This window comes from Symphodus melops, assembly GCF_947650265.1.
Source record: "Symphodus melops genome assembly, contig: scaffold_203, whole genome shotgun sequence".
In the NCBI taxonomy this organism is placed as follows: Eukaryota; Metazoa; Chordata; class Actinopteri; order Labriformes; family Labridae; genus Symphodus; species Symphodus melops.
Genome location: NW_027636631.1, coordinates 24,245 through 36,744, shown reverse-complemented (window position 1 = coordinate 36,744; position 12,500 = coordinate 24,245). Strand labels below are relative to the sequence as shown.

At 48.4% G+C, this 12,500-nt stretch overlaps 2 protein-coding genes across 2 annotated transcripts in view; both read left to right on the top strand.

Moving 5' to 3' along the window:
• The window catches only part of ythdc2 (YTH domain containing 2), a 22,532-nt gene extending 13,480 nt beyond the window's left edge, over nucleotides 1-9,052 (top strand). Inside the window, exons 20-30 of the mRNA XM_079373044.1 lie at nucleotides 75-347; nucleotides 891-1,017; nucleotides 1,187-1,389; nucleotides 1,510-1,699; nucleotides 3,726-3,817; nucleotides 3,900-4,019; nucleotides 6,580-6,728; nucleotides 6,828-6,960; nucleotides 7,095-7,277; nucleotides 7,350-7,532; nucleotides 7,956-9,052. Coding sequence (XP_079229170.1) covers nucleotides 75-347; nucleotides 891-1,017; nucleotides 1,187-1,389; nucleotides 1,510-1,699; nucleotides 3,726-3,817; nucleotides 3,900-4,019; nucleotides 6,580-6,728; nucleotides 6,828-6,960; nucleotides 7,095-7,277; nucleotides 7,350-7,532; nucleotides 7,956-8,021 — 1,719 coding nt within the window. The 3' untranslated portion in view covers nucleotides 8,022-9,052. The remainder of the gene's footprint in view (nucleotides 1-74; nucleotides 348-890; nucleotides 1,018-1,186; nucleotides 1,390-1,509; nucleotides 1,700-3,725; nucleotides 3,818-3,899; nucleotides 4,020-6,579; nucleotides 6,729-6,827; nucleotides 6,961-7,094; nucleotides 7,278-7,349; nucleotides 7,533-7,955) is intronic.
• Nucleotides 9,053-9,917: 865 nt separating this feature from the next.
• Nucleotides 9,918-12,500, top strand: part of LOC306819275 (talin-1-like) — a gene marked incomplete at its 3' end in the record, with an annotated part of 22,446 nt that continues 19,863 nt past the window's right edge. The window contains 4 exon segments of the mRNA XM_079373045.1: nucleotides 9,918-10,202; nucleotides 11,620-12,068; nucleotides 12,228-12,353; nucleotides 12,441-12,499. Of these exon segments, the coding sequence (XP_079229171.1) occupies nucleotides 11,621-12,068; nucleotides 12,228-12,353; nucleotides 12,441-12,499 (633 nt within the window). The 5' untranslated portion in view covers nucleotides 9,918-10,202; nucleotide 11,620.

Below are 12,500 nucleotides of genomic sequence, written 5' to 3'. Positions count from 1 at the left end.
GTTGCTTCTGTGCTTCTTGATACTCGTGATTATTCAATGAAACGCAGCAGAGACTCATACTTCTGTCTCCTCAGACAATTGATGCCATGGATCAGAATGAGGACCTCACTGACCTGGGCTACCACCTGGCTGATCTACCTGTGGAGCCTCACCTGGGGAAGATGGTCCTGTGTGCTGTGGTCCTAAAGTGTCTGGACCCGGTCCTAACCATCGCCTGCACGCTGGCCTACAGAGACCCGTTCATCCTCCCAGCTCAGAGCTCCCTTAAACGAGCCGCCCTGCTCTGCCGCAAACGCTTCACCTCCAGCACCTTCAGTGACCACATGGCCCTGCTCCGAGCTTTCCAGGTAAATTTAATAACTTTCCAGCACCTTCAGTGACCACATGGCCCTGCTCCGAGCTTTCCAGGTAAATTTAATAACTTTCCAGCACCTTCAGTGACCACATGGCCCTGCTCCGAGCCTTCCAGGTAAAATTAATAACTTTCCAGCACCTTCAAGGACAACATGGCCCTGCTCCGAGCCTTCCAGGTAAATTTAATAACTTTCCAGCACCTTCAAGGACCGCGTGGCCCTGCTCCGAGCCTTCCAGGTAAATTTAATAACTTTCCAGCACCTTCAAGGACCGCGTGGCCCTGCTCCGAGCCTTCCAGGTAAATGTAATAACTTTCCAGCACCTTCAAGGACCACACGGCAGAAATGATGTCACGTGTATCGAGGCTACAGTCCTCGTGCCCGCACGTCTCCATTAAAGGCTCAAAGACCACATGACCTCACACTGACCTCTAAAAACTAACTGCAGTTCCTTCAGCGTCCACTAGAGTGTGTCTCCTGCAGTGAGTCAGGCCCTGACCTTTGACCTCTGGGTTGAGCATCCTGTTTGTGTTTCAGGCGTGGCAGAAGGCTCGCAGTGATGGCTGGGAGAGATCCTTCTGTGAGAAGAACTTCCTGTCTCAGGCCACCATGGACATGATCCTGGGGATGAGGACTCAGCTGCTGGGTCAGCTCCGAGCCATCGGTCAGTTTGTTCTCAGCGTAACTCAGGTGACGTCTGTCACAGCGCTCAGGCGCTGCACGTGTCACGCCGCCGGCGTGTCACAGCCGGGGGCGTGGAAGTCGCCATCATAACTGAGTCTGAAGGTCTGACCATTCAAGGGTTAAAAACATCGGTCGTCTCTGTCCGGCAGGTTTCGTGCGTGCTCGGGGGGGCAGCGACATCCGGGACGTGAACCTGAACTCGGAAAACTGGGCCGTGGTGAAGGCGGCACTGGTGACCGGCATGTACCCGAACCTGGTCCACATGAACCCAGAGACCTCCCTGCTGTCCAGCACCAGAGAGAAGAAAGTCATCTTCCACCCCACCTCCATCCTTAGCCCCGCCCACAAGGAGGTACTGAGCATGCTCAGAGGAGCAGGACAGGAAACACACAACACACCTGTCTACTGAGCATGCTCAGTAAAAATGTTTGATTGATCTTTAGTGTGTGTGTGTGTGTGTGTGTGTGTGTAGACTGACTCGGTGAGGTCCCCTCAGACTCTGCCCACTGATTGGCTGATCTATAATGAGATGAGTCGAGGTCACAGGATGGCGAGCGTTCGTTGCTGCTCTGTGGTTACGCCCATCACTGTGGTCGTCTTTGGAGGCTGTTCCAGACTTCCTGACTCCGCCTTCCAGGATCCTGCTGTTCACCGAGTTACAGGTAACACACACACACAGGTAACACACACAGGTAACACACACACACAGCTAACACACACAGGTAACACACACACACAGCTAACACACACAGGTAACACACACATACACACAGGTAACACACACACACAGGTAACACACACATACAGCTAACACACACACAGGTAACACACACAGGTAACACACACAGGTAACACACACACAGGTAACACACACATACACACAGGTAACACACACAGGTAACACACACACACACAGGTAACACACACATACACACAGGTAACACACACAGGTAACACACACACACAGGTAACACACACATACAGCTAACACACACACACAGGTAACACACACACACACACAGGTAACACACACAGGTAACACACACACACAGGTAACACACACATACAGCTAACACACACACACAGCTAACACACACACACAGGTAACACACACACAGGTAACACACACAGGTAACACACACACAGGTAACACACACACACAGGTAACACACACACACAGGTAACACACACATACAGCTAACACACACATACAGCTAACACACACACAGGTAACACACACAGGTAACACACACAGGTAACACACACACAGGTAACACACACACACAGGTAACACACACAGGTAACACACACAGGTAACACACACAGGTAACACACACACACAGGTAACACACACATACAGCTAACACACACACACAGCTAACACACACACACAGGTAACACACACACAGGTAACACACACAGCTAACACACACACAGGTAACACACACACAGGTAACACACACAGGTAACACACACAGGTAACACACACACAGGTAACACACGCATACAGCTAACACACACACAGGTAACACACACATACACACAGGTAACACACACAGGTAACACACACACACAGGTAACACACACATACAGCTAACACACACACAGGTAACACACACAGGTAACACACACACACAGGTAACACACACACACAGCTAACACACACACACAGGTAACACACACACACAGCTAACACACACACACAGCTAACACACACACACAGCTAACACACACACACAGGTAACACACACACACAGGTAACACACACACACAGGTAACACACAGCTAACACACACACACAGGTAACACACGCATACACACAGGTAACACACACAGCTAACACACACACAGCTAACACACACACAGGTAACACAGCTAACACACACAGGTAACACACACAGGTATCAGACACAGCTAACACACACAGGTAACACACACACAGGTAACACACACAGGTAACACACACAGGTAACACACACACAGGTAACACACACACAGGTAACACACACAGGTAACACACACAGGTAACACACACAGGTAACACAGCTAACACACACAGCTAACACACACAGGTATCAGACACAGGTAACACACACAGGTATCAGACACAGGTAACACACACACAGGTAACACACACAGGTATCAGACACAGGTAACACACACAGGTATCAGACACAGCTAACACACACACAGGTAACACACACAGGTATCAGACACAGCTAACACACACACAGGTAACACACACAGGTATCAGACACAGCTAACACACACAGGTAACACACACACAGGTAACACACACACAGGTAACACACACAGGTAACACACACAGGTAACACAGCTAACACACACAGCTAACACACACAGGTATCAGACACAGGTAACACACACAGGTATCAGACACAGCTAACACACACAGGTAACACACACAGGTATCAGACACAGCTAACACACACACAGGTAACACACACAGCTAACACACACAGCTAACACACACAGGTATCAGACACAGGTAACACACACAGGTATCAGACACAGGTAACACACACAGGTAACACACACAGGTAACACACACAGGTAACACACACAGGTAGCAGACACAGGTAACACACACAGGTAACACACACAGCTAACACACACAGGTAACACACACAGGTGTAACAGGTGTGTGTGGGCCGTCCTCTCTTGCAGACACTCCCCTGGAGGAGCTCAGTGACAGCGAGGTGGAGGAGCTGGCTGAGATGAAGCTTGATGATTGGTTGGTGTTTCAGTGTGACAGTGAGGTGAGTTACCTGCTGCTGTTTTGAACACTCACCTGGTCAAGGTGTTTCTGTGAGAAACATCATCATTATAAATGTCCGACAGGCTGCAGCTCTGGTGTTTGATCTGAGGCAGAAGTGGCACAACCTGTTCCTCCGGAGGATCAGGTGTCCTTCCAAACCGTGGAGCCAACAGGACGAGTCCATCATCAGGACCCTGGTGTCTGTAGGTCATCTTCTCTTTACCTGGTGCTCTCTGAACAGGTGCAGCTGTGCTCTACCTGTGCTCTACCTGTGTGCTCTACCTGTGTGTTCTACCTGTGTGTTCTACCTGTGTGCTCTACCTGTGCTCTACCTGTGTGTTCTACCTGTGTGTTCTACCTGTGCTCTACCTGTGTGTTCTACCTGTGTGCTCTACCTGTGTGTTCTACCTGTGTTCTACCTGTGTGCTCTACCTGTGCGCTACCTGTGTTCTACCTGTGTGCTCTACATGTGTGTTCTACCTGTGCTCTACCTGTGTGTTCTACCTGTGTGCTCTACCTGTGTGTTCTACCTGTGTTCTACCTGTGTGTTCTACTTGTGCTCTACCTGTGTGTTCTACCTGTGTGCTACCTGTGTTCTACCTGTGTGTTCTACCTGTGTGTTCTACCTGTGCTCTACCTGTGCTCTACCTGTGTGCTCTACCTGTGTGTTCTACCTGTGTGTTCTACCTGTGTGCTCTACCTGTGTGTTCTACCTGTGTGCTCTACCTGTGTGTTCTACCTGTGCTCTACCTGTGTGTTCTACCTGTGCTCTACCTGTGTGTTCTACCTGTGCTCTACCTGTGTGCTCTACCTGTGTGTTCTACCTGTGCTCTACCTGTGTGTTCTACCTGTGCTCTACCTGTGTGCTCTACCTGTGCTCTACCTGTGTGTTCTACCTGTGCTCTACCTGTGTGCTCTACCTGTGTGTTCTACCTGTGTGCTCTACCTGTGTTCTACCTGTGTGTTCTACTTGTGCTCTACCTGTGTGTTCTACCTGTGTGCTACCTGTGTTCTACCTGTGTTCTACCTGTGTGTTCTACCTGTGTGTTCTACCTGTGTGTTCTACCTGTGCTCTACCTGTGCTCTACCTGTGTGTTCTACCTGTGTGTTCTACCTGTGCTCTACCTGTGTTCTACCTGTGTGCTCTACCTGTGTGTTCTACCTGTGCTCTACCTGTGCTCTACCTGTGTGTTCTACCTGTGCTCTACCTGTGTGTTCTACCTGTGCTCTACCTGTGTGCTCTACCTGTGTGTTCTACCTGTGCTCTACCTGTGTGCTCTACCTGTGTGCTCTACCTGTGTGCTCTACCTGTGTGCTACCTGTGTGTTCTACCTGTGTGCTCTACCTGTGTGCTCTACCTGTGCTCTACCTGTGTGTTCTACCTGTGTGCTCTACCTGTGCGCTACCTGTGTGTTCTACCTGTGCTCTACCTGTGTGTTCTACCTGTGTGCTCTACCTGTGCGCTACCTGTGTGTTCTACCTGTGCTCTACCTGTGTGTTCTACCTGTGTGTTCTACCTGTGTGCTCTACCTGTGTGTTCTACCTGTGCTCTACCTGTGTGCGCTACCTGTGTGTTCTACCTGTGCTCTACCTGTGTTCTACCTGTGTGCTCTACCTGTGTGTTCTACCTGTGCTCTACCTGTGCTCTACCTGTGTGCTCTACCTGTGTGCTCTACCTGTGTGCTCTACCTGTGTGCTCTACCTGTGTGCTCTACCTGTGTGCTACCTGTGTGTTCTACCTGTGTGCTCTACCTGTGTGCTCTACCTGTGCTCTACCTGTGTGTTCTACCTGTGTGCTCTACCTGTGCGCTACCTGTGTGTTCTACCTGTGTGTTCTACCTGTGTGCTCTACCTGTGTGTTCTACCTGTGCTCTACCTGTGTGTTCTACCTGTGCTCTACCTGTGTGCTCTACCTGTGCTCTACCTGTGTGTTCTACCTGTGCTCTACCTGTGTGCTCTACCTGTGTGCTCTACCTGTGTGTTCTACCTGTGTGTTCTACCTGTGCTCTACCTGTGTGTTCTACCTGTGTGTTCTACCTGTGTGCTCTACCTGTGTGCTCTACCTGTGTGTTCTACCTGTGTGTTCTACCTGTGCTCTACCTGTGTGTTCTACCTGTGTGCTCTACCTGTGTGCTCTACCTGTGTGCTCTACCTGTGTGTTCTACCTGTGTGTTCTACCTGTGCTCTACCTGTGTGTTCTACCTGTGTGTTCTACCTGTGTGCTCTACCTGTGTGCTCTACCTGTGTGCTCTACCTGTGTGTTCTACCTGTGTGTTCTACCTGTGTTCTACCTGTGTGCTCTACCTGTGTGCTCTACCTGTGTGCTCTACCTGTGTGTTCTACCTGTGTGTTCTACCTGTGCTCTACCTGTGTGTTCTACCTGTGTGCTCTACCTGTGTGTTCTACCTGTGTGTTCTACCTGTGTTCTACCTGTGTGCTCTACCTGTGCTGTCAGATCACCTGTTCAGCTGTCAGGTTGTTCTTGAAAGTCGTGAATCACTCAGCCGGGATCTTTGAGCTCTTTGTCCACCTGAACGTTTTCCTCCCTCCGTCCAATCCTCACTCACACACATCATGTTTACACCTGTGTCAGGTGTGCTGTGCACCTGCAGCTGCTCTGTCTTGTTGTTCCGACTTGAGCAGGTGTTTTTGTGCATTTTACAACTCGGAGACTCGTTTTTCCGACCTGTGAAGTGAATGCACCATTTCTCTTTCAGTTTGTGAGTCAGGTTCAACCAATCAGCTCTAATCTTTGTCCTTCAGGTGCTTACAGGAGAGGAGCAGGGGGCGGGGCTTCAGCAGCCCACAGGGATCGGGCAGAGACCCCGACCCATGTCATCAGAGGAGGGACCCCAAATCTCCATGAGGAACTCAAAGAGCCCACAAATACCCCCCAACTCCTCCAGCGACAGGTGAGGAGACGACACACACGAGGCTCACTGACCAATCAGAACCCATGTGAGACATTTAAAGATGTTTGTTGTTGTTGTTGTTGTTGTTGTTTGTGTCAGGTTGTGCAGGTCTGCAGCCGGTTCAGGACGTCCTCAGGTGAAAGCCAACAGCAGGGAAGAGAGCTCGCTGTGTGAAAACCCCGCCTCCTCCTCTGTGGACACTCCTTCCGACAGCCCAGCCTCCTCAGGGAAGGTAAACCTCTGTCTGTGTGTGTGCGAGGGACGCACTCATTACCCACAATGCACCTAGTGCAGAGTATTGTTACAGTAGGTGGTCTGATAGTAAGCTGCTTCACAGATGGGTCTCTGTGTTCCTCCCCTCCTCAGCTGCTGCTCTCCTCCATGAGATATTTCATCATGAAGAGCAGCAACATGAGGAACATCGAGATCTCCCAGCAGAGAGGGATCTGGTCCACCACGCAGAGCAACGAGACCAAACTGAGCCGAGCCTTTATGGACAACAGCATCATCATCCTCATCTTCTCTGTGCAGGGCTCCGGACACTTCCAGGTAACAGGAGACTAACCTGCAGCACAAAGTGGACTTCACACCGCCTTCATGTTTGTGACGCTTGTCTTCCAGGGTTACGCTCGGATGACGTCAGCCGTCAGCAGGGACAGCTGCCAGGACTGGGGCCTGGTGGGTCTGGGTGGGGTGTTTAGTGTGGACTGGATCCACAGAGAGAGTTTACCTTTCCACTGCAGCCAGCACATCCTGAACCCCTGGAACGACCACAAGAAGGTGCAGATCAGCAGGGACGGACAGGTGAGCTTATTTAAGGCCAGGTGTGGTCATTCCCTCTGTGTGGTCTTGCAGGAGTTGACTGTATTTGAACGTGTTATTCCCTCCGTGTGGTCTTGCAGGAGTTGACTGTATTTGAACGTGTTATTCCCTCCGTGTGGTCTTGCAGGAGTTGACTGTATTTGAACGTGTTATTCCCTCCGTGTGGTCTTGCAGGAGTTGACTGTATTTGAACGTGTTATTCCCTCCGTGTGGTCTTGCAGGAGTTGACTGTATTTGACGTGTTATTCCCTCTGTGTGGTCTTGCAGGAGTTGACTGTATTTGACGTGTTATTCCCTCTGTGTGGTCTTGCAGGAGTTGACTGTATTTGACGTGTTATTCCCTCTGTGTGGTCTTGCAGGAGTTGACTGTATTTGACGTGTTATTCCCTCTGTGTGGTCTTGCAGGAGTTGGAGCCCCATGCAGGAAGTCAGCTGTTGTTACTGTGGGACAGAAACTCGTCAGCTCAATAAGAAGATGACAGATTTGTCCGTCCAGCCTGGAAACAGAAGTTTGATGTCATCAGTACTGATTTTGTTTTCCCTGTTTCTCTGTTTCACGAGTTCATCAAGGTACTGTGTGTCACTGACTTATTCAGGCTGCTGTGATGATGCACACTTAGCTTCTATCATAACGTTCTGTTTATAAGAAGTGGACGTCTTCATCGTTACCGTTTACAAGTCTGACGTTTGCAATTTGGAGCAGGATATAACCAAATATGGGTATCAAAAGGGTGGTCATTATGGGAACATGTGATTAGCATGTGCTAAGCTATCAGATAAAGTAAGTCTCTGGCATTAATAAGGAAAATGCTAATTACACACTGTTCAGAGTTTCTTTTAACTCTTTTAGCCCAACTCTGAACAATTTCCTGGTTGCTATGGTAGCAGCCTGTCATTAACGTGTAGCCCCGCCCCTAACTCCGTCCCCTCTGTCTGCTGACTTTGACCCAATATGGGACAAATCTTTACTTATTGAACATTTTCTGTTTCTTTGTGTTTCGAACCAGAAGTGACCAGATTTAATCAAAGGGGCGGGTCCTTTCTCCTCTACAGCTCCGCCCTCTTTATCCAAATATGGTCTGTTAACAAAACATTTTTAATAATGGCATCTCTTCAGAGCTTCTGTTAGTACTGCTAAACTCTGAACCAGAATTTAAGGTAACCATGGTAGCAACCTGTCAGTCACAGGTAGCCCCGCCCCTAACCTCTCACCCTCTTCCTGGTTTCTGAGACTCACATTAGACATTAACGTCCTCTTCTTATAAACTGTGTGTGTGTGTGCGTGTGTGTGTGGCTTATCACATTCACAGCGTTAAAATGTTCTTTATGTTAAAGCCTCAGATGATGTCATCACGCCTCAGGTTGCATCACCTTTAAATATTCATGAAATTCATTTGATCTGACCAGTGTATGTTTTACTCTGAAGTTAAAAGACGTGTGTATCTGAATGTTTGGTTGTTGAAGATGTTTGAGTTAAATAAAATAATCAATAGTCCTCCTTACAGCCTGTTGTCCTCATTTAAACACGTCAGGGTAACTCCACTCCTCTTTGTGGGCGGGGGGGGGGGGGGGGGTTAGGGCTCAACACAAGAGAGGATAACAGTGATTTCATCAGTTTTTGAAGGATCTATATATATATCTATATCTATATATATCTATATATATATATATAGATATAGATATATATATATCTATATATATATATATATAGATATATATATATATATATATATAGATATAGATATATAGATATATACTCGATTAAATAAATGAGTCTCTCTGCACCCGTTTCATCAGACTTCATATGATCATATTTAAATCTATAAAGATATTTCTGTGTATTATTCATCACTGAAGCTCTGCAGACAAAGATAGATAGATAGATAGATAGATAGATAGATAGATAGATACTTTATTGATCTCGAGGGAAATTCAAGGCATCCAGTAGCAGTATACAGACAGGCAGGACACAAGACATTAGTTACAATACACACCTGCTGATTAGATTTATTCGGGATTATTTAACAAAATAAAAGCATTCATTCACTTCCAGGTCTGGATTATCAAACAAAATAAAATAATGTTTGACGTCTTTGACCTAAAGATCGACATTCATATTTCACTTTAATAAACAATAATCAAATTAGTTTTATTCAAAATCAATATAAAAACGTGAAGTGAAGGACGTCCTCACGTGACGTCACAGCTGATATGAAACTATTAAAAACTATCTGCTCTCTCGTGAATTTAAAAATTACCTTCAGAGTACCTGAGCGCTGACGTCATCACGGCGTGGTTGTCATGGAAACGGCGCTGTTCAGTATAGTGTGCCCGCCGCGCCAGGAGTCACTGCCTCCATTTGATTGGCTGCTTCTCTCTCACCAGACATCGAACCCATGACGCCATTGGGCCGTCCTTACGGCTCCGGCGCGTGGTGGTGGTTCCTGACTTCTGATTGGCCCGGAGTCTGCGGGACTTTCTAACGCGCATGTCATCTGTGAGTTGTGATTGGACGGAAGGCCCGGTGCTGCAGTGAAGGCTGTCCGCTGCTCGGTCACCGGAACAGATAAATACGGTGACAGCGAAAGGGACACTTTTAACATCACGGAGTTTTTCACGTTTTACCTGTCCGGAAGTCACCGTTACACACAGGTAGGTCACCTGATGAGCACTCACCTGTTAGTGACGACCTGTCAGCTCTGTTAGCTGTCTGCTAATATTATGATCATAGAAACACCTTTAAACTGGAGCTAATGTTAAGCTGCTGTCTGAGCGGGTCCGTCAGATAATGTGTCCGGGTAGAAACGCGATGATGATCTGACTGTTTCATATTTTTATATTAAAGAAATATTTTCTATTGATACAGTTTAAACTACAGTCAGAGATTATTAACCCTTCAGTGTCTCACCGTCAGTTTCACCCTTCACGAGACTTTAAAGGAATACCTGTCGGTGACCTTTGACCCAGTGAGTCTAAATGTGACTGTAGGAGAGAGATCAGCATGTCTTTGTTTAGTGTGGGTAATGTAGTTTATACATGTGAAGGAAAGAAGACATGTAATAATATCTAATAAACACGTTTAGGGTCAAAATACTACAGTAGCTAACATGCTAGCTGGTGTAGCGGTGGAAATGGATACCGTGCTAATCTGTGATTGTTTAGTTTTTAATGATCATGATAAATATTCCGATTAGAATTTAAAACAAAACAAAGAGGCATCAATGAGAAAGTTTAAAAACTAAGACAAACACAAACTCTTTAAACCTGTTACACCGGCTCAGTCTGTTTAAAGTCATCAGCTGACACGGTCACTCTTTACACCGTTACACCGGCTCAGTCTGTTAAAAGTCATCAGCTGACACGGTCACTCTTTACACCGTTACACCGGCTCAGTCTGTTTAAAGTCATCAGCTGACACGGTCACTCTTTACACCGTTACACCGGCTCAGTCTGTTTAAAGTCATCAGCTGACACGGTCACTCTTTACACCGTTACACCGGCTCAGTCTGTTTAAAGTCATCAGCTGACACGGTCACTCTTTACACCGTTACACCGGCTCAGTCTGTTTAAAGTCATCAGCTGACACGGTCACTCTTTACACCGTTACACCGGCTCAGTCTGTTTAAAGTCATCAGCTGACACGGTCACTCTTTACACCGTTACACCGGCTCAGTCTGTTTAAAGTCATCAGCTGACACGGTCACTCTTTACACCGTTACACCGGCTCAGTCTGTTTAAAGTCATCAGCTGACACGGTCACTCTTTACACCGTTACACCGGCTCAGTCTGTTTAAAGTCATCAGCTGACACGGTCACTCTTTACACCGTTACACCGGCTCAGTCTGTTTAAAGTCATCAGCTGACACGGTCACTCTTTACACCGTTACACCGGCTCAGTCTGTTTAAAGTCATCAGCTGACACGGTCACTCTTTACACCATTACACCGGCTCAGTCTACTGACTTGGTCACTTTTGAAACCCTCGCTCCTCAATAGCCCCTCCCCTTTTTACAAACATTGTCTTTCAGTAATTAAAACGAACTGACACCCACCCCCCCCCCCCCCCCCAGGATGCCAGGATCCGCCTCGATCAGCTGTTTGGGGCCGTGGCCCAAAGACGTGGGCATCATCGCCATGGAGCTGTACTTCCCGTCTCAGTACGTGGAGCAGGCAGAGCTGGAGCAGTTTGACGGCGTGGCGGCGGGTAAATACACGGTGGGACTGGGTCAGGCTCGGATGGGCTTCTGCTCAGACTGCGAGGACATCAACTCGCTGTGCCTGACGGCGGTGCAGAGGCTGATGGAGAGGAACAACCTGTCCTACGACAGTGTGGGCCGGCTCGAGGTCGGCACGGAGACGATCATCGACAAGTCCAAGTCTGTGAAGACGGTGGTCATGCAGCTGTTCGAGGACTCTGGAAACACCGACGTGGAGGGAGTCGACACCACCAACGCCTGCTACGGAGGCACCGCCGCTCTCTTCAACGCCGTCAACTGGGTGGAGTCCAGCTCCTGGGACGGTGAGGACTTCCTGTTGTGTTCGTTGGAGTCATCAGTGACTTCTTGTTTTTAAGTGAACTGTCCCTTTAAACGCGTGAAACCTGATTGGTCACTGAGCATCTCAGCTGCTCATCGATTGGTTGATCTGACGCTCATGTTTGTGTCGTCGTCTCTGAAAGGTCGCTATGCGTTGGTGGTGGCAGCAGACATCGCTGTCTATGCCACAGGAAGTGCTCGGCCTACGGGGGGCGCTGGAGCGGTGGCCATGCTGGTCGGTCCGAACGCTCCGCTGGCGTTTGAGCGAGGTGAGCGCACTGATGAAGTCAGAGAGTCAGCATGTGTTTGTTACCACGGCAACACAAACAGATGTGTGTGTGTGTGTGTGTGTGTAGGTCTGAGAGGTACCCACATGCAGCATGCGTATGACTTCTACAAACCGGACCTGGTCTCGG